This window comes from Oncorhynchus mykiss, chromosome 3 (assembly GCF_057628025.1).
Source record: "Oncorhynchus mykiss isolate SJ-2025 chromosome 3, ASM5762802v1, whole genome shotgun sequence".
Lineage (NCBI taxonomy): Eukaryota > Metazoa > Chordata > Actinopteri > Salmoniformes > Salmonidae > Oncorhynchus > Oncorhynchus mykiss.
The window spans coordinates 72,163,142-72,185,526 of record NC_143024.1 but is presented as its reverse complement, the minus strand read 5'-3'; the positions used below and the strand labels follow the sequence as shown (position 1 = coordinate 72,185,526).

At 45.1% G+C, this 22,385-nt stretch overlaps 1 protein-coding gene across 7 annotated transcripts in view; it reads left to right on the top strand.

The window, feature by feature from the left end:
• The window catches only part of map2 (microtubule-associated protein 2), a 130,697-nt gene that overhangs the window by 67,082 nt on the left and 41,230 nt on the right, over positions 1 to 22,385 (top strand). For all 7 annotated transcript variants that reach the window (XM_090230067.1, XM_036974802.2, XM_090230066.1 and 4 more), the window contains exons 4-7: positions 4,420 to 4,664; positions 10,725 to 10,811; positions 17,072 to 17,149; positions 19,033 to 19,254. In XM_090230067.1, coding sequence (XP_090086193.1) covers positions 4,460 to 4,664; positions 10,725 to 10,811; positions 17,072 to 17,149; positions 19,033 to 19,254 — 592 coding nt within the window. In that variant the 5' untranslated portion in view covers positions 4,420 to 4,459. The remainder of the gene's footprint in view (positions 1 to 4,419; positions 4,665 to 10,724; positions 10,812 to 17,071; positions 17,150 to 19,032; positions 19,255 to 22,385) is intronic.

Below are 22,385 nucleotides of genomic sequence, written 5' to 3'. Positions count from 1 at the left end.
CAAGGCGATGTTTTAACTTAATGCTCAGAGACTTGTGTATGTCTGCTCATCAAATCACATTTTATTGGTCACATACACATACAGTATTTAGCAGACATTATTGCGGGTGGAGCGAAATGCTTGTGTTCCTAACCAATAGTGCAGTAGTATCTAACAATTCACAACAATACACACAAATCTAAAAGTAAAATAAATATATAAATATTAGATTGAGAAATGTCGGAGTGGCATTGACTAAAATACAATAGAATAGAATACAGTATATACATACGAGATGAGTAAAGCAGTATGTAAACCTTATTAAAGTGACTAACTACTGTTCCATTATTAAAGTGGCCATTGATTCCAAGTCTATGTATATAGGGCAGCAGCCTCTAAGGTGCAGGGTTGCGTAACCGGGTGGAAACCAGTTAGTGATGGCTATTTAACAGTCTGATGGCCTAGAGATAGAAGCTGTTTTTCAGTCTCTCGGTCCTGGCTTTGATGCACCTGTACTGACCTCGCTTTCTGGATGATAGTGGGGTGAACAGGCCATGGCTCGGGTGGTTGATGTCCTTGATGATCTTTTTGGCCTCTCTGTGACCGGGTGCTGTAGGTGTCCTGGAGGGCAGGTAGTTTGCCCCCGGTGATGCGTTGGGCAGACCGCACTACCCTCTTGTGAGCCCTGCGGTTGTGGGTGGTGCAGTTGCCGTACCAGGTGGTGATACAGCCCGACAGGATGCTCTCAATTGTACATCTGTAAAGGTTTGTGAGGGTTTTAACGTCTCACTGAATGTTCTGTTGACAATCAGTGAGACGTAATTTTCCTGGCACCGCTCTCCCAGGGCCCTCACCTCCTCCCAGTAGGCTGTCTCGTCATTGTTGGTAATCAGGCCTACTACTGTTATGTCTTCTACAAACTTGTTGATTAAGTTGGAGGCGTGCGTGGCCACCCAGTCACTGTTGAACAGGGAGTACAGGAGGGGGCTGAGCACACACCCCTGAGGTGTTGTTTCATACCTTCACCACCTGGGGGCGGCCTGTCAGGAAGTCCAAGAGCCAGTTGCACAGGGCAGGGTTCAGACCCAGGGCCCCGAGCTTAATGATGAGCTTGGATGGTGCTATGGTGTTGAATGCTGAGCTGTAGTCAATTAACAGCATTCTTTCATAGGTACTCCTCTTTTCCAGAAGGGATAGGGCAGTGTGCAGTGAGATGTCGATTGCATTGTTTGTAGATCTATTGGGGCAGTAAGCAAATTGATGTGGGTCTAGGGTGTCAGGTAAGGTAGAGGTGATATGATCCTTAACTAACCTCTCAAAGCACTTCATGATGACAGAAGTGAGTGCTACGGGGTGAGAGTAATTTAGTTCAGTTACCTTTGCTTTCTTGGGTACAGGAACAATGTTGGACATCTTGAGGGGTGGGGACAGCAGACTGGGTATCGAGAGATTGAATATATCTGTAAACACTCCAGCCAGCTGGTCTGCACATGCTCTGAGGATGCGGCTAGGGATGCTGTCTGGGTCGGCAGCCTTGCGAGGGTTAACACGCTTAAATATATTACTCAGGTCATCCAAGGAGAAGGAGAGCCCACAGTCCTTGGTAGCGGGCCGCATCGGTGGCACTGGGTTTTCCTCAAAGTGGGCGAAGAAGGTGTTTAGCTTGTCCGGAAGCAAGACTTCGGTGTCCGCAACGTGGCTGGTTTTCCCTTTGTAATCTGTGATTGTCTGTAGATCCTGCCACTTCCGTCTCGTGTCTGAGCCGTTGAATTGCGACTCCACTCTGTCTCTGTACTGACGTTTTGCCAGTTTGATTGCCTTACGGCGGGAATAACTACACTGTTTGTATCCAGCCATATTCTCAGTCATCTTGCCATGGTTAAATGCAGTGGTTCGTGCTTTCAGTTTTGTGTGAATGCTGCCATTTGTCCACGGTTTCTGGTTTGGGTAGATTTTAATAGTCACAGTGGGTACAACATCTCCTATACACTTCTTAATGAACTCAGTCACCACATCCGTGTATTCTTCAATGTTATTCTCAGAGGCTACATGGAACATTTCCCAGTCCGTGTGATCAAAACAATCTTAAAGCATGGATTCCGATTGGTCAGACCAGCGTTGAATAGACCTTAGCACGGGTACTTCCTGTTTGAATTTCTGCCTATAGGAAGATGCCGCAGAATGGAGTCTTGATCAGATTTGCCGAAGGGATGGCGGGGGAGGGCCTTGTAGGCATTTCGAAAGTTGAGTAGCAGTGGTCCAATGTTTTTACAGAGCGAGGACTACAGTCAATGTGTAGTTAGAACTTTGGTAGCATTTTGCTCAAAATTGCTTTGATTCAATAAATCCAGCCTTAGGATATGTGGTTTCCAGTTTTCATAAAGTCCAGTGTAGTTCTTTGAGGGCCATCAAGGTATCGGCTTGAGGGAGAATATGCACGGCTGTGACTATAACCGAAGATCATTTTATTTTAAGGTACTACGGTCGGCATTTGATTGTGAGGTATTCTAGTTCAGGTGAACAAAAGCACTTGAGTTTCTGTATGTTATCACAATCACACCATGAGGAGTTAATCATGAAACATACATCCCCTTCTTTCTTCTTTATTCCTGTCTGTGCATTGTACTGAGAACCCAGCTGGCTGTATGGACGGGGACAGTATATCCCGAGAGAGCCATGTTTTCATGTAACAGAATATGTTACAATCCCTGATGTCTTTCTGGAAGGAGATCCTCGCCCTGAGCTCTGCTACTTTATTATCTAGAGACTGAACATTAGTGAGTAATATACTCAGAAGCGGTGGATGGTGTGCACGCCTCCTGTGTCGAACTAGAAGTCCACTCCGATTACCTCTTCTCCTTCTCCGCCGGCAGTGTTTTGGAGCAGCCTCTGAAATAAGTTAAATTGCCCTGGGGGGTACTGTATGAACAAAGGATCCAATTCGGGAAAGTCGTATTCCTGGTCTTAATGCTGGTGTGTTACCGCTGCTCCTATATCCAAAGTTTATTTCCGGCTGTATGTAATAACACAAAAAAACAAAAAACAAAATCCTGCAAAGTTGCTTAGGAGCTAGAAGCAGAGCTGCCATTTTGCCATCTTTACGCCAACAGATATATCATTTTGATGCTTACCCAGGCTGGTCTGTTCTGGAGTCAGTCACTACTATTCTGTCGATGGAATAGCAGTGGTTGGACTAAATGGCACTGTGGGGCTGGCTGTGTTGTATACTGTAAGCTGTAAGCACCGTACTGAAACAAGGCATCGGTCTTTGGTTCCATTATCTAGTGCTTTGCTTTGCCCACCAAGCTCCTGGCCTGTGATTGGCTGAATCGATATCCTCTCTGTTGCTGTTTATTAGATTTTTTATCCCTTGTTGCCCGTGGGCGATCTTACTCTCAGTGGGGCACCGTGTCGATGAGGCTGCTGTGCTCTGAGCTCAGAGAGCTGGCTGTACTCTTGGGCACACACACACTCATTGAATGAGCAGGAGGGCATTATCCTCTGTCCTTTGACCCCTACAACAGATTTACTGTGAACATATCTATTTCCTCCCTGTGATTGGTTCACAATATTGCATGCTGCTTTATACTCCTATTGACAAATTACAATTTCTTGTGTGTATGTCTGTGTGCATGCCGCATGTGTGTGTATGTGGGTCATATATATTTCACTGGGTTGTACGGAGGTGCTATGGTTGACAGCAGTTCCATAAAGTCCTATTGATTTCTCAGAGAGTGCTGAGGCTCTATTTCATGTCAGTGGTGCAGCTATCTGTGAATCAGAACAGGATGACACCAAGGCAGGCAGCAGCAGCCGAGACCTTCAGTGTCTGTGTAACTCAATCACAGCCCTGAGAATGAGAGTGTGGAGAGAGAGAGAGAGAGAGAGAGAGAGAGAGAGAGAGGGAGAAAGAGAGTGAGAGAGAGCTGCCCTGTGATCTGATGTCCATAAACCAGCACTCCAGTCTGTCTATAGATGTGGGGGGTGATTCGTGACCCGAGGCGAAACAGTGTTTTGAATTTGAATGATGTCCTTTGGTTTTCCTCCACCCCATCAATACCTTCTGTTTCCCTACCAAAGTGTTTATAGCCATTATGTGCCACCATTATTATAAAGACAGTGACATGACCATGCTATCACAGTGTCTTTTCATACCCCATCTAAGGAACACATTTGTATAGTCTCTTCTCCCTGCCAAACTGTTAATAGCCATTGTGCCATAACACCTAAAAAAACGTCTGTGGCGATTCTAGTGTTAGTAGCCATTATGCCACCACTATTATTTGCCATGACATGACCATATACTCACACTGCAGCTCACCCTGTGCTCCAACCCCTCTGTGGGTGTGTGTCTCAAGGGGGTTGGAGAAAAAGCAGAAAGATTCATCTCTCTGTACAGTGACAATAGAAAATAAAGTAATACGCTCCTTCTTCTCCCAGCCATAAGGAAAGACCTCCCTGGCCACCACTGACCCCCATCATGGCAGACAGTCGCCAACCTGAGGACAGCCACCCCCATTGGGACACGTCAGGGGCACAGGACCCCTCTTCCCCCCCAGCCCACGGGGCTAACGGCTACCCCCCCTCATACAGGGCGTGCCAGCCAGGGACGGCCCATGGAGCAGCACCCCCCTCCTACACCTCCAGAGAGAACTGCTTCAATGGAGACCATGCAGTTACGGCTGGTAAGGACACCTGATATTAGAGACTCAGGGACAGAGCTTTTATAACTACTGTATTATACCCACATACTTCATCTGTATTGACCAGTATTGTCAAAACTGTGTGTGTGTATACAATGTGGTCGAGTAGTACCTGTCAATTAGAATACACACGCACACATACACACACACACATATACACGCACACACACGCACACACAGGGGTTGGTCATTCTGTTTGGTTGGTCTTTCTGAGTGTGTGCGTGTGTGGGTCCAGCAGGCACTAAGCGGGCCCCTACCTCTCACTGTGTGGGAGGAACAGTGAACATTGAAGCACCCTTAGTAGATTCATTATCCATTATTACTGTGGCAATTAAGGGTGAAAATCTCTGTTTTCCCAGAGCGAGACACACACACAAACACACACACCCCTCTCCACACACACTGACTATACCCCACTCCGTTCCCTCCTCTTGTTGCCATGGCAGCAGCTCCTCTACAATTTAGTTTGCCAAAGCTCTATTGTTTTGTCTATTGTTCCTGCAATCTTTCTGCCTTTACATTTATATTTCTGCTGACACACAGAACCTACCACTACCTACTACCTCCACTTTCCACCATTTACAGAACCGAAACCCATTCAACAACTCTGCCAGGAGTCGTATTAACCTCCTGTACCTCTATTTTAACTGCAGTATGTTGCCAGGACCAGACCTTTCATGTCTATTATTCATTTAGACAGCATCAGTCACCTAGCCTGTTAGATTGAATACCATGCACTATTGAAGACCAGTCTTGCCATACTATTGGTCAAGAAGAAGCAGTAAGGAAGTCAGCCAAAGAGTATCTTCTGTTTTATCACCACAAGTACACTGTACCCTGTGGGATGAGCTCCATTAGTATCTAGCCTGGATAGTGTGGCCAGTGCTCCATTAGTCTGTTTCAAACATTTCCTAGAGCATCTGTTAATCTATGTCCATTTACAATTTTGTTGACATTTAATTCCCACACTCTGTAGCGATGGAACGTATTATTACAACTGTCTTTCAAAGACGTTGACTTTTAGCGAGGTCACTGAAGCCGTTGTACTATTATGTGTTGTCTAAATGCCAAGTGCCTTCTATGGTCTTCAGGTAAGTGTTCGGCATATAAAGAATATGATGTATGTACTGTAAATGTACATTTTTTTCACAGAGATTTTAATCCTTTTACTTATGCAAACACATAATCCAGCTCCACCCAACCATTACAGAACACTGCATGACACAATGACACTTTGCTGTGTTATGTATTATGTTAAAAATATACATATATTTCACCTTTATTTAACCAGGTAGGCCAGTTGAGAACAAGTTCTCATTTACAACTGCAGTGCGACACAAACAACAACACAGAGTTACACATGGAATACAGTCTCCAACTTCAGCGATTTTTGCAATTCGTTCCAGTCATTGGCAGCAGAGAACTGGAAGGAAAGGCGGCCAAAGCAGGTGTTGGCTTTGGGGATGACCAGTGAGATATACCTGCTGGAGCGCGTGCTACGGGTGGGTGCTGCTATGGTGACCAGTGAGCTGAGATAAGGCGAGGCTTTACCTAGCAGTGACCTGTAGATTACCTGGTGCCAGTGGGTCTGGCGACGAATATGTAGCGGGGGTGTGGGAGGTGGAACAAAAGAGGTATCTGAGGCATGTTGAGTGGGACTAGGGGCTTCGCAGTAAACTTAAACAATGATAACTCTCCTAAACAACAGTATACAAGGCATATTGACATTAGAGAGAGACATAAAGCGAGGCATAAAGCAATCACAGGTGTTGATTGGGAGAGCTAGCTAAGTGAGGCGGGTTGCCGGAAGGTATATTTAATTTTAAAAATTCAAAATTGAAAAAGAGATTGAAAATATATTGAAATACATACAAAAAAAGATTCAAAAAATACATTTACACGGGGAGAACGACAAACAGCGTCTGCACTGCGAACCCATCTTGGATCACTAAGATCCATGAACGTGCAAAACACTATGTCAGTGAGTGCTGATGAGAGGAAAGACATTGGCTAATTAACATCTCACTTCTGATGTTGTTTTAGCATCTCACTTCTGATGTTGTTTTAGCATCTCACTTCTGATGTTGTTTTAGCATCTCACTTCTGATGTTGTTTTAGCATCTTACAGCTTCTCTCATGCTGCTTGTTAAGGAAGGCAGCGGGCAGCATTGTTCCCTGTCTGTCAGCATTTTAGAAGACAGAACAACCTGCTCCTCTCTGGTCTTTCATAATGACTATATCTAACACCAGCAGTTTTCCTTTTCCTTCATTATCACCAAGACACATTAAAGGCACTGGAACTTGAACCATAGAGCAGTGCCAATCATCTGTGTTTGATAGTGTCAGTTAGGACCTGAACTCATAGTCACAAAGCCTCTCAGAGTACAAGTGCTGATCTAAGATCAGGTCCTCCCTGTCCATGGAATCGTATTTATTATGATCTAAAAGGTAAAGCTGATCCTATACCAGCTCTCCTGCCCTGAGAGGTTTTGTGAATATGGGCCCTGGACCACTGCCAATATCATACAGAGTGATCCACCTCAGTTTTGTGCCTGTCTGAGGGAGTAGGGAGGTCAGGCCAGGGCAGGGAGGCCAGGATGGGAGTACAGACGCGTGGCAGGGGGCCTAGAGCTGGACCTATTTGGGAGGGGGGCAGACGGACGCTAGGTTGGGCAGACAGACGCTAGGTTGGTACTGCATGCTGCAACAGCTGATGGGTTGAACTAGGGTGATTGCGTTGAGAAGAGACGTGTAATGTCCTTGAGCAACAAAGATTTGTCCATGGCTTCAAAGAACTAAAGCATGGAACTGAAATGTAAAGTTAGGAGGCCTGCTGTGTCCACTGGATAAGTGAGATGTGTAGTTTGAATACCTGCCACATTGCTAGTCATCCAATGTAGTATGCTGTGAACATTTACAGACTTTCACATCTGTATAACACTTCAACACAAACTGTAATGTCATTTCAATATTAACTATACTGTTAGTAACCACCAACGTTATCTGTGTATTGGGCTTTAGGATGTTGTTAACTGATGTTTGACTCTGTTGTTTTGACTCTTTTCTGTTGGGGTGGTTTTGGTTTTATTTTCAAGTGGTTGTGGAGGACACAGTTGTCATGGTTTTCTGTTGAGGTAGTTGTGGAGGACACAGTTGTCATGGTGTTCTTGAGCTTCACCATGTACAGGGGTACAGTCAGTTAGTCAGTCAGTACCTTTGGCAGCATCATGTTGGGGATGGGTGTGACAGCTGAGCTCTCAGACATTGAGAGAGAGGGGAGATGAGGGGAGGGACTGAGGATGGGAACAGAGCGACCAAAGCTCAGAATTAGACCGGGCCCAGACCACTTAGGCTGTGTGTTGCTGTGGCAACAGCTCTGTTCCCTTCACACAGAGTTTTGGCGGTGGTATCTCGCCGGCTGTCTCTCTCTCTCTCTCGCTCTCTCTCTCTGCCCTCCCTCTCTCTCTCTCTCTCTCTCTCTTTCTCCCCTCTCCACCCTGCGGTGAGGTGCAATCCTGCGTTTGGCAGTGTGTCTGACTCTGTGGCTGCCTCAGGTCTCTACTCAAGGGGAGTCTGTTTTCGCTTTGCTCTACTGGTCTAGTCTGGTCTGACCAGTACAGGTAATAAAAAAACATTTTTCTGTCCTGGTAGTGTAGCTCAGTACAGCATTGTCTGCATGCCTGGGGGGACTGTAGTTGTGGCTTTGGATTAGAATATAACTGTTCTTCTCTTTTATACTGGGGTTTTATTGACATATAATGTGCCTTGTTTTTATTTGTTCATGTTTTTTTTATTTTTTTATTAATGTGTGGGTGAGTGTTCCCGGAAGACTAACGTATGTATGTGTGTGTGTTTGTGTGTGTGTGTGTGTGTGTGTGTGTGTGTGTGTGTGTGGTTTGTGTCTGTCAGCTAGTAAACTGCTGTTTCACTGGAATGAACCCAACGACCTGGTGATGCTGTGTGTGTGCGTGTGTTGGAGGTGTGTGTGTGCATGTGTGTTGGAGGTGTGTGTGTGCATGTGTGTTGGAGGTGTGTGTGAGCATGTGTCGTTGTGTGCCTTTGAGGCAGAATTTGATCTGGATGCAGGACACATCACTGCCCATTCTATGAGGAGGGAGTGGGGAGGGAGGGAGTGGGTATCTGTCTAGGTGAGGGCATGTCTGTCTGTTTGGAGGGCGCATATCTGTCTGTTTGGAGGGAGGGAGTTCATCATCGCCAAGCTATGGGCTCTAGAATAGAATGACGTTATGGTGTCAGGAATCAGGATAGAGACAAAGTAAGAGAATGACTAGAAAGGGCATAGAACTGCTGACGATGGCAATTTGCTTTGCTTCTATGCGGACACTGAAAATGGCCCATAAGGCTCTGGTTAAAAGAAGTACAACATAGACAATAGGTTGCCGTTTGAGACGCAGCCCTGGACTGTGTTTGTTGGAATGTCATGCTTTGTGGTTGATCTGCTAAGGCAATCTGACCCAGATCAAAGAGGTGAAGGCTGGACCAATACAATTTGATTTGATTTGGAGGAATCTGTTAATACTGTCTCAGTGGCTCTGTGGTGAAATCATCTCTTCTTTTTCTTCTCCTCCCTGTCCATCTTTTGACTCTCCTGTTCAGCTCGTTTGAGCTACATCAATGCATCAGGCACAACATCACTGGGCTGGGAGGGACTGAGATTCATGACATGAAACACAGTTTCATGATGTGATCTCAGGGTGGAGATCTGAGAACGTTGACCAGTATCTGGTAGGCTGGTGATTGATGCTCCTGGATTTTCAGCATTGACTGTTCTGTTATATTTTTCAAATACTTGGCAGGTATAAATCCTACTGAAGTCATTAAAACAATCTCGCTCAGGTTTTTACCTTTTCTCAAATAGCTTCTGTTTATTAATGGATTAAACTGACTGTAATGACAGTTGGGTTTGGAAATGGTATGTATTTGTCCATGTGTGTATGACAGTCATTTTCTCTGTAAAATGGAACCACAGAAAGCAGGCTCATTTGAGTGGGTGAGTGTTCCCGTTATGTATGTGTGTGTGTTTGTGCATGTGTGTGTGCATGTGTGTGTGCATGTCTGGTGGGTGGGAAATGGTCCTGAAACAGCTCCACGTCGTGACAACAAAAGCTTTCCACCGCCAACTAACTAATCCCACTGAAATACACTGTTGCCATGTCAATTACACGGTTTAGGAGACTGACATTCTCAAAAACTATATATTATGACAGTAAAACTCATGAGTGTAAAATAAAGGATGTGGTATGGATCTACAGTATATATTGGAGTCCATATGCACAGGAATCATGGATGTATGGCTCACCAAGGTTTACATTACAACATATATACACAAACCCTACATACACACACACACACACACAAGTACACACACACACACAAGCACACTCTCGCACACACACACACATACATATAAATCAGTTTTACAATTACTTGACATCTTCTTTATGCTATTTTAATGATTGTACTGTAAACCTATGTCTAATGGGTAAAGGTATCATCTAGATGAAATTGTTTGTGACCAGTGGAGGGTATCCGGGTCATGTTCATTAGTGCACACCATAGTAAACATTTTGCGACGAAAAACATGCTTCCGTTGCTTCCTAGTGAGTATAACCCTGGGCATCCCACACTGTTGTTGACTCAAAGTTCAGCCAATCACATGCCCATGCCCAGAGCCATTTCTGATTGGCCAGTAGGTTTGGCTGCTTCCTGTCTGAACCAGTGTTTCCATGGTGATGCCTGCAGTTAGAATGCTGCCAATTCTACAAGTATAGATAGCCTATTTCATATTTCAATTTAGATTTTTTTTTCTCACCACAGTTCTCTGCATATTAAACATTCAGCCTTAGATAGACAGAAAGCAATCATTAAATTAATTATCAATCAATAAGTACTGACCATAAGTAAATATTTCCTTGACACGCTATGATTAGCAAGATAAAGTTGGTCTAGACATCACTGATGACTGTGGGTGCCTGTGTGTCTAACTGTGTGTGTGTGTGTCTATGTGTGTGTGTCCCACAGAGCAAGTTTCTGCACGAATCGTGCAAGAGGTGACAGCAGAAGCAGTGGCAGTACTGAAGGGAGAACAGGAGACAAGACTGCAGTCAGGTACACACACACACACACACACACACACACACACACACACACACACACACACACACACACACACACACACAGGACATGTCCCAGCCCACCCCTCCAGAGGGAGCATAGCTATTCTGAAAGTGACATAGAAGTCCTTTGGGCTGATGTCAATGGACTAAAATGGTGCTGTTGGTGGGTGTGCGTGTGTGTGCGTGCGTGCGTGCGTGTGTGTGCGTGCGTGTGTGTGTGTGCGTGTGCGTGCGTAGGGGTTAGAGAGCAGTGCTTGGACCGGACAGCTGTCAGAGAAGATCTAACATGGTGGTAGTGGTGGGGGAGTAAACCCAGAGCAAAGCAGAACAGATCCCAGATCAGCTATCTGGAGTCCACTTAGCAACATTGACCCTCAACATGTACCTGCACAGATAGGGGTCTGCCTGAGCACCTGCCCCTTTGCTTTCCCACTCGCCAAGTGCCCTTTTGGGTGGTGGTATATATATTTAAAACATTTTTATACAGTTTAGTCATTGTTGTTCTGAACTGACTGCCCCAAAGTCATTGTGACGTCAAGTTCATCACCCTACCGTCAGTTGGTCTGCCCTGTACGGTGCTCACATGCGCCCGGATGTGCCTTTTTCCCAGTCTGCCCAGTTGGGAGATTGCGTGCGCCCGGTATCCAAACATGCAGGTCTTGATGAGGTCACCGGTTGAGTTTGTGTAGCGAGATACCTAGTTTAAATATAAACAGTACTGCCACAGCAGCATAACATTTGATTAATGCTTGATTTACATCATCATCGATATTCGCTCTGGTTGGCTGAAGCACAGCAGCATAACATTTGATTAATGCTTGATTTACATCATCATCGATATTCGCTCTGGTTGGCTGAAGCACAGCAGCATTTCAGCAGTTATTTCTTATATCGAATCATAGCCCTGAGAAGGGTGCTGGAGGTTCTGCAGCACCCCTGATATGTAAAAATACATTTGCTAAAGTTATAGTTATTTTTTAGATTTTAGCTGACCGTAACCGTTTTCCTACCGTGAACCTATTTATACCCTGTCAACTGCTAATTATCCTATCAACTCCCAAAGAGGCCTATTGAGTGAATATTGTTTTACAAACTATACTGAACATAAATATAAGCGCAACATGAAACAATTTCAAAGATATTAACGAGTTGTAGTTATATGAGGAAATATGTCAATTGAAACAAAATCATTAGGCCCTAGTCTATAGATATCACATGACTGGGCAGGGGCGCAGCCATGACGGCCTGAGAAGGCATAGGCCCACCCACTTGGGAGCCAGGCCCACCCACTGGGGAGCCAGGTGCTGATCAATCAGAATTTGTTTTTCCCCAAAAAGGGCTTTATTACAGACAGAAATACTCCTCAGTTTCATCAGCTCTCCGGGTGGCTGGTCTCAAACAATCCCGAGGGTGAAGAAGCCAGATGTGGCAGTCCTGGGCTGGCATGATTATACGTGGTCTGCCGTTGTGAAGCCAGTTGGACATACTGCCAAATTCTCTAAAATGTCATTGGAGGCGGCTTATGGTAGATAAATGAACATTTAATTATCTGGCAACAGCTCCGGTAGACTTTTCTGCAGTCAGCATGCCAAATGCACACTCCCTCAAAACTTGAGACATCTGTGACATTGTGTTGTGTGACAAAACTGCACATTTTTGTGTGGCCTTTTATTGTCCACAGCACAAGGTGCCCCTGTGTAATGAATCTAACTGCCTGTAGCTCAGGCCCTGAAACAAGGATATGCATATTCTTGTTACCATTTGAAAGGAAACACTTAAAAGTTTGTGTAAATGTGAATTGAATGTAGGAGAATATAACACAATAGATCTGCTAGAAGAAAATACAAAGAAAAAACAATCTGTATTTTTATACCACCATCTTTGAAATGCATGAGAAAGGTCACAGTTCTAGCCATCACGGTGGTTGTAATTCCAATAGTGTCCACAAGGTGGCAGCAGTGTATGTGCAAAGTTTCAGATGGATAACTTCAAGTATGAGTGAACTACAATACTTTTAGTGTGAAGTCCCCAGGTACATTTGGGCAAATCGTGAAGGAGACATTCGCATTCATATTACATTTTTCTGCAAGAATATCGTCAAATCTGTATACTTGGACTTTGATTTACCTTTCCAAGTATTAGTAGCCATATTATAAGTTCAACGTTTGCAAAACAACCAGTTTTCATAACTTCATAACTCTGAATATTCTTATAATTTTGGTCCAAAATGAAAAGGCTTACTGTCGCACAAGGTTAGTAGCTACATTTTACGTCATATACATGGTTTCTGTAAAGCCCAGCTCATTGGCTATATAGCTAGCTTTGTTAAGCACCGATTGGTGCTTAATTGACAAAGATACAGTTGATCAAGTGATGACCGCCCACGTCATTGGCGTGCCATGAAGGCTTTGTTCTCTGACCAAATATGGTGTCCTATAGGATATACTACACCCCTCATGATAGTGATAGTGAAGTATTGTTACCTTCTAAGATCTCTCAGGAATACATACAATTGTGATTTGACTCGTTGAAACAACGTTTAAGGTGAGATTTTCACAGATTCCTTACTTTGCAAATTGTCTGAGTGGAAATACAAAATTGATAGTGCATGCTATAGGAACCTTTTTAGGATATGAAACCGACACTTCATGTTATCTCTGGGATCCTTTGGATGATAAATCAGAGCAAGATTTCAGAATGTGAGTACACATTTCACCTTCAGAGGTGAATTTATCTTACCTATTGCGGTGAAAAAAAGTTTTTTGTTGTTAAGAGCTCTCCTCAAACATGCCATTTTTTCGCGGTAAAGGCTACTGTAAATTGGACACTGCAGTTATATTAACAGGAATTTAAGCTTTCAGCTGATATAAGACACCTCTATGTACCGACATTTGTTGTTTCTCTAAAATCAGCGATCTTGACATAACACGCTGCATGATTTACAACTGTCCCGTTGACGGAACGCCAATCCTTAAAACAAGAGAGAGATAGGCTTTTGGCATGGACGTGAAACTGGAAAGCTTTGTTAGGACTATAATTTCCTCCTTATAGTATATTACAACATGTTTGTCTCCATTCACCTAGGCCTAGGCTGTTGATGGATCAAGACTAGGTTGTTTTTATTGATCTCAGTTTGTCTGTGTGAAAGTAGCCTGTCTTTTCGATCATTTGTGAGGTAGGCCTATGAAAAAAGTTTCTGCCAAAGTCTCCAGTCATAAAAAATGATGTATTAAATGCATTTATAAAAGGCCACCTATTTCCAGGACACTAGGCTACTAAGAATGTTCCCTGTGTGTGCAACTTGCAAGCACCTCTACTTCACTACTCTATGCCACTATATGGAGGTGTACTGATAGGCTATGCATGCAATGTGCTATTATAAAGGTGTATTTCTTTTTCCTCGTGTGTTCCGGAGCATCAGAGCTCCCCAGGTCACCACCCTATCACGCCCACTTTTTGTTCCAGCACCTCCTGATTTCCAAATAATTTGTTCTAAAGGGGAGTACGTTCTAAAGTCAAGAATACAAAACAATTCATTTTATACTGACTTCTCACGCCCACACATTCACACAGCCATACGCACACACACACACACACACACAGACTCACATACACACATACCCACATACCCACACATGCACACAAACAGACGCACACACATGTCCTGCTACGCACACACTGTCTGTCTCACTACCCAGCCGACAGAGATAGTGACCTTGTCCTTGAGACGATTCTCTCCCAAATCTCTAGTCAGGTCGACACCAAGCTCAGACAATTCCATACAGTTATATGTTTCAGGGCGGAATATTCTAATCATTCAATTAACAGACAATTCTCACCTATCATCTAGATTCTAGCTAACCTCCCTATACTAAAAAACCCACACAAGCCACTAGCCAGACAGCCATATATCACGAGTTAGAAGATCATGAATATTAGGCTATATTATGAAGTCATTACTTAAGAGCATTGAAGTTAAATCACAATCATAAAAACTAACTAGCTAACGAGAAGATTTACATCAATCATCAACATTAACGATCAGCTGATAGCATTTCCTCTTTTCCAAAGGTCAGTCATGTCTTTGGGAGGCTCTGTAACTAGCTTGCTTTGCAATGAGTGAGTGTGTTGTTGCTGTAATAAATAGGGTCTGTGCACACACCTGAGCCTCTCTATCCCCTGATGGGACGTCTCTCTGTCAGCACATCTAAACTCAGCAAAAAAATAAACATCCTCTCACTGTCAACTGCGTTTATTTTCAGCAAACTTAACATGTGTAAATATTTGTATGAACAACAAGATTCAACAACTGAGACATACACTGAACAAGTTCCATAGACATGTTACTAACAGAAATGGAATAATGTGTCCCTGAACAAAGGGGGTTCAAAATCAAAAGTAACAGTCAGTATCTGGTGTGGCCACCAGCTGCTTTAAATACTGCAGTGCATCTCCTCCTCATGGACTGCACCAGACTTGCCAGTTCTTGCTGTGAGATGTTACCCCACTCTTCCACCAAGGCACCTGCCAGACATTTCTGGGGGGAATGGTCCTAGGCCTCATTCTTCGATCCAACAGGTTCCAGACGTGCTGAATGGGATTGAGATCCGGGCTCTTCGCTGGCCATGGCAAAACACTGACATTCCTGTCTTGCAGGAAATCACGCACAGAACGAGCAGTATGGCTGGTGGCATTGTCATGCTGGAGGGTCATGTCAGGATGATCCTGCAGGAAGGGTACCACATGAGGGAGGAGGATGTCTTCCCTGTAACACACAGCGTTGAGATTGCCTGCAATGACAACAAGCTCAGTCCGATTATGCTGTGACACACTGCCCCAGACCATGACAAACCCTCCACCTCCAAATCGATCCCGCTCCAGAGTGCAGGCCTCAGTGTAACGCTCATTCCTTCGACGATGAACATGAATCCGACCATCACCCCTGTTGAGACATAACCGCAACTCGTCAGTGAAGAGCACTTTTTGCTAGTCCTGTCTGGTCCAGCGACGGTGGGTTTGTGCCCATCGGCGATGTTGTTGCTGGTGATGTCTGGTGAGGACCTGCCTTACAACAGGCCTACAAGCCCTCAGTCCAGCCTTTCACAGCCGATTGCGGACAGCCCGAGCACTGATGGAGGGACTGTGCGTTCCTGGTTTAACTCAGGCAGTTGTTGTTGCCATCCTGTACCTTCCCGCAGGTGTGATGTTCGGATGAATCGATCCTGTGCAGGTGTTGTTACACGTGGTCTGCCACTGCGAGGACGATCAGCTGTCCGTCCTGTCTCCCTGTAGCGCTGTCTTAAGCATCTCACAGTTCGGACATTGCAATGTATTGCCCTGGCCACATCTGCAGTCCTCATGCCTCCTTGCAGCATGCCTAAGGCACGTTCACGCAGATGAGCAGGGACGCTGGGCATCTTTCTTTTGGTGTTTTTCAGAGTCGGTAGAAAGGCCTCTTTAGTGTCCTAAGTTTTCTTAACTGTGACCTTAATTGCCTACCGTCTGTAAGCTGTTAGTGTCTTAACGACCGTTCCACAGGTGCATGTTCATTAATTGTTTATGGTTCATTGAACAAGCATGGGAAACATTGTTTAAACCTTTTACAATGATTATTTTGATTTTTACGAATTATCTTTGGAAGACAGGGTCCTGAAAAAGGGACATTTCTTTTTTTGCTGAGTTTATACTAACCAGCAGTGAGGACTCTGTCTGTCAGCAAATCTACCTCATACTACATCTATGGCGTGTGGAGCTGACAGATACACATCAAAATGGGGATATACTGTAGAGGCTACAACAGAGCCAACAGAGGCTGTCTGTTGTAAGCCTATTTGTATTACAGTAATGAATTTGTATTACCACTATTAGCTAATTCACTATTACAGTTGATAATATAAATGCAGCTTCTTGAAAATACCTCGCATTTCATGAAATTTCCACCAGAGAATCCTCACTGGAGGAATTACTCAGTGAAAAACAGCCATTGTAGTATTAATTCACATCTCTACTGTTCACAGAGACTGTCAAAGGAGCTTTAAAGGATTAACATGAGAGACAGGTAGAGAGAGAGAGAGAAAGAGAGAGAGAGCAGAAAGACTAATTCATTTCATCCTCTCATCTCCAGGCTTAATCATCTACTATCTCAACAGACACACAAAGGGTGGTCTATTAGTTAGCTGTTTTCAAATTTCACTCCCGATAAATTATCATCTGTCCATGTTTGTCTGTCCCCATCTGTTTGCCTTTCTGTAGTTGAAGACACGGCAAACCTGCCCCCCTCTCCTCCTCCCTCACCTGCTGCTGAGCACTGCTTCAGACCCCGGGAGCAAGGTAAGGTCCAGAGGGAGGGAGGGAGGGAGGGAGGGAGGGAGGGAGGGAGGGAGAGAGAGAGAGAGAGAGAAATGGAGAGAGAGAGAGAAAGAGAGAGAGAAAGAGGAAGAGAGAGAGAGAGAAATGGAGAGAGAGAGAGAAAGAGGAAGAGAGAGAGAAAGAGAGAGAGAATGTGAGTGAATGATATGTTATCATCAAGACTGTATGTGTTGTATTTGACTGTGCTGAGACCCTTGGAACCCCATTGCTGCTGCCTTGGAAGATGCAGTATGTGTCACCTTTGGGTGAACCAATCACAGAGGCTCCCTACCTGGATCATGTTGTTACACAGAAACCCAGGAAGTGTATCTTAGACATTCATTCTCTTTCTGTGGAAGTAAACAGAAGTCTTCTCCCTCCTCCTCATCTTCGTTTTCCCACAGAATTAGAAATCATCTCACCTTCATCACTTCTTTACCTCAATCACTACATCCACAAGCCCATACTCCTTTATCTTCCCCCCTTCCCTGACCATGCATCTTGGAATGCCAGTGCATGACCTTCGCATGAACTTGCCCCTCCTCACCCCCCACTGGCATCCTTCTTCCCCTCTAACTTTGATCATCCACTCCTACTGTCTTTGCAGATATACCTCTGGTAGCCTGTTTGCCCTCCTAACCTCTTTTGTTTCCACTTATGTGTCTTTGTCTTTACTCTTCTGTCCTGTGTTTAAGCATGTCTTTATGTTGGTTTTTCCTTGTTGTTGGACCATGCTTCTTTGTCTTCCTGGTTTGTTTCTGATTGAGCCTGGCCTGTTGTCTGTGTTTGTCTAGTTTACTCTGACTGCAGTGGACATGTGACCTATGACAGATTTTGTGGGAGGATCCAGCCATGCTCAGACAGACTGGTTATTGGTAGTTGACTTGACTTGTTATCAACATAGCTTCCTCTCTTCCTATATAATGAATCATAGCCATCTCCCTTATAAGAGAACACCTTGGCACCACTGTGCTACTGTATTAGGGGCGGTTACCAAACACCCAGCAAGCATGTAGTGGCCCACTAGCAGCCCTCCGCTGGATACACTGTCTATCAGCACTGCAGCAGTCGGTTCATTAACACTAGCTTTCAATGGGTTTCATTGTTACATCGCTTTACATTGCTGTCTCTGTCACATTGTTCTGACTGTGTGGTCCGCCCATCTTCTCTTCAAGTGGCAGGCTCCAAACTCACTTTCAGTTGCTGGTCACTGTCCTTGTGTCTTTGTCTTGTTGCCTCTCTCTCTGTCTCTCTGTCTCTGTTTCTGTCTCTGTCTCTCTCTGTCTCTCTCTCTCTCTCTCTCTCTCTCTCTCTCCCCCCAACACTACATCCCTCTATCCTCCCTCCCTCCCGGTCTGTTTCTGTGTGTGTGCCTCTCCCTCCCTCCCCCTCCCTCTCTCCCAGCGTGTTTCTGTGTGTGTGTGTGCCTCTCCCTCCCTTCCCTCTCCCTCCCTCTCCCCCAGCGTGTTTCTCTGTGTGTGTGTGCCTCTCCCTCCCTCCCCCCTCCCTCCCGCTCTCCCAGTGTGTTTCTCTGTGTGTGTGTACATCTCCCTCCCTCCCCCTCCCTCCCTCTCTCCCAGCGTGTTTCTCTCTATGTGTGTGCCTCTCCCTCCCCCCTCCCTCCCTCTCTCCCAGCATGTTTCTCTGTGTGTGTGTGTGCCTCTCCCTCCCTCCCCCTCCCTCCCTCTCTCCCAGCGTGTTTCTCTGTGTGTGTGTGCATCTCCCTCCCCCTCCCTCCCTCTCTCAAAGCGTGTTTCTCTCTGTGTGTGCCTCTCCCTCCCTCGCCCTCCCTCCCTCTCTCCCAGCGTGTTTCTCCGTGTGTTTGTCCAAATTTCCCCTGCAGTACGTTCTTCTGTTGTTTGTAGATGTAGGGGATGAGGAGAAGGAGGCCTGCCCTCTCCGCCGCTTCCAAAATTCTCGGGAGAGGTGCAAGTTCCTCGCCCCCTCCATCTCTGTGTCTGTGCCCGAGGATGACCCCTACCACTCTGACGAGGAATACTATGATCACCCCTTGTTCAGCCCTGAGTGGGATCGCTCGGTCTCCTCTCGGCCCACAGTGCTGGCCGCTGCCTTTAGACAGATCCAAGGTGAACCGCGCATGGTTCCTCTACGTAACGCCATTCTTCCTTCCTATCGTCTCTTCTTCTATCTTCCTCTTTCTCGGTTTTTACCCCGATCCACCTTTTCTGTGGTTTGACCAACAACCTCCACCTTACCGTCTGTGTGTGTCCCTGTGGTGTCAATTAGCTCAAAGAATCTGAGCTTTCAGGTTTTGATTATCTAGTGTTTTCATTTCTATTTATTTCTCAATCAAAGCCATTTGTTCCCTTTAGTCAATGTTGCCTCCGGAAGCCCTCCATACCTTCTGAAAGTAAATAAATATAAGCAGAATTTCTCAAAGTGATCCGATAAAGATAACTAATCAATAACTGTATTGATTCATAATTTGAATACAAACTGGGCTGAGGAAATTCTTAAACGTACATGTGCATACTTGCAAGGATGCATATCATGAAGTGTTCACATGTTTATGCATACAGGTCAAACAACGTCATATGCATATCACGTAAATAGAGTGGCATGCAGGTCCAAATGGCTTGCAGCAATATACAGGGGATTGTTGAGCATGATCTAAGACTTGTTTCATGCACGTTTTCCTCTCTGCCTGTCCGTGTCATCTTAATGCTTCACGCGTGTAGTGTGTCTGTCTGTCATCTCTCCCTCAAAGACAAACTCATCCCTGATCCCTCCCATCAAGCCCCTTCTCATGCGTCCCACCACCGCCCTTACACACACACCCGTTGTAGATTATTATTCGAACACAGAAATCACAGGACGACTTTTAACTCGACACTCAACACTCTGTGATCTCTTAAAGAACACACTTCACACACACTCTCAATACGCTCTCTCACAACTCTCAAAGGCTTATAGTATTAGTAAACAAAAACATGTCCTTACTTAACACCTCATCAGGGCTGTACTAGGCTGGAGGTTTAGCAGCCCTCCCCTCTCTGTCTCCTCTGTATCTCCAGGAGACAGCTGGAAGTGTTACAGTATACGGCATCAGTCTTCCTCTCTGTCTCTCCCTGGGCAAAGAGATCCCCCTGAAGCTACAGATGTAGGATCTTAATTTGATCACCCTGCAATGCAAAAAATGTAAAACGTGTAGTGTATTTGAGGTTTAAAAAGGCTTCTGAAGTTTGTAATTTCCACTTTGAAATTTCAGACTTGATTTTCCCTTTATGAAAAACGTATCAACCCCTACAAAAATCTCCATTAATTAGAAATCACATAATAATTCACATTTCCTGTTGCTTCCGCTGGAGAAAACTGGCTCAAGTAAAGATCATACATCTGTAGGTTTAGCAGTCCTCTTCTCTCCTCTGTCTCCAGCTTGTAGACTGTATGGCATTACTCCTCCTCTCTGTCTCTTCCTGGGCAGAGAGAGAGTCCCTGCTGTGATGTGACCCAGCACACTGCTGCACGGTGCCACATCCGGTCACGACTCTGCTACACACACACACACACACACACACACACACACACACACACACACACACACACACACACACACACACACACACACACACACACACACACACACACACACAGACAGCAGCAGCAGCACAGTCACCAGGCCATCACATCTAAAACCCTGAGCACCGTGCCACATGGCGAGGCATAGCACCGCCACATAAAGCCTGCTGAATTGAGCAGCGTCTTTCTGCCTCTAAGCAGGATTTCAGAATCGCAGGCGGCATAACAGCTTAGGAGTTAGGAGCAGAGGCACCCAGCTCCATGGTGACAGAGAGAGGATGCGTGGATATGCTTGTTTGGGGGCTAGATCTGTTTCTATCATCTAATGGTTTGGGTTTGGAGGGTTGAGGACTGGTCCTAGAACAGTGATACAGGACACATTATCTGCCTAGTGCCTACACTGCCTACAGCAAGTCAGAAAATTGTTACAGATCTTGGATGAGCTGGGAGTGGGATTTATGATATGTTTTTGTGGCTCTTCTCTCAACTAATAAGGAGAAGGCAACATCCCCTTAGTATATTATGTGTAAAATGTTCAGTTGTGGCCAAAAGTTTTGGGAATGACACAAATATTAATTTCCACAAAGTCTGCGTCCTCAGTGTCTTTAGATATTTTGGTCAGATGTTACTATGGAATACTGAAGTATAATAACGAGCATTTCATGAGTGTCAAAGGCTTTTTTTGACAATTACATGAAGTTGATGCAAAGAGTCAATATGTGCAGTGTTGACCCTTCTTTTTCAAGACCTCTGCAATCCGCCCTGGCATGCTGTCAATTAACTTCTGGGCTACATCCTGACTGATGGCAGCCCATTCTTGCATAATCAATGTTTGGAGTTTGTCAGAATTTGGGGGGTTTTGTTTGTCCACTCGCCTCTTGAGGATTGATCACAAGTTCTCAATGGGATTAAGGTCTGTGGAGTTTCCTGGCCCTGGACCCAAAATATAGATGTTTTGTTCCCCGAGCCACTTAGTTTTGCCTTATGGCAAGGTGCTCCATCATGCTGGAAAAGGCAATGTTCGTCACCAAACTGTTTCTGGATGGTTGGGAGAAGTTTATTTCGGAGGATGTGTTGGTACCATTCTTTATTCATGGCTGTGTTCTAGGCAAATGTGTGAGTGAGCCCACTCCCTTGGCTGAGAAGCAACCCCACACATGAATGGTCTCAGGATGCTTTACTGTTGGCATGACACAGGACTGATGGTAGCGCTCACCTTGTCTTCTCTGGACAAGCTTTTTTCTGGATGCCCAAACAATCGGAAAGGGGATTGGTCAGAGAAAATGACTTTACCACAGTCCTCAGCAGTCCAATCCCTGTACCTTTTGCAAAATATCAGTCTGTCCCTGATGTTTTTCCTGGAGAGAAGTGGCTTCTTTGCTGCCCTTCTTGACACCAGGCCATCCTCCAAAAGTCTTCGCCTCACTGTGTGTGCAGATGCACGCACACCTGCCTGCTGCCATTCCTGAGCAAGCTCTGTACTGGTGGTGCCCCAATCCCAGAGCTGAATCAACTTTAGGAGACGTTCCTGGCGCTTGATGGACTTTCTTGGGCGCCCTGAAGCCTTCTTTACAACAATTGAACCGCTCCCCTTGAAGTTCTTGATGATCCGATAAATGGTTGATTTAGGTGCTATCTTACTGGCAGCAATATCCTTGCCTGTGAAGCCCATTTTGTG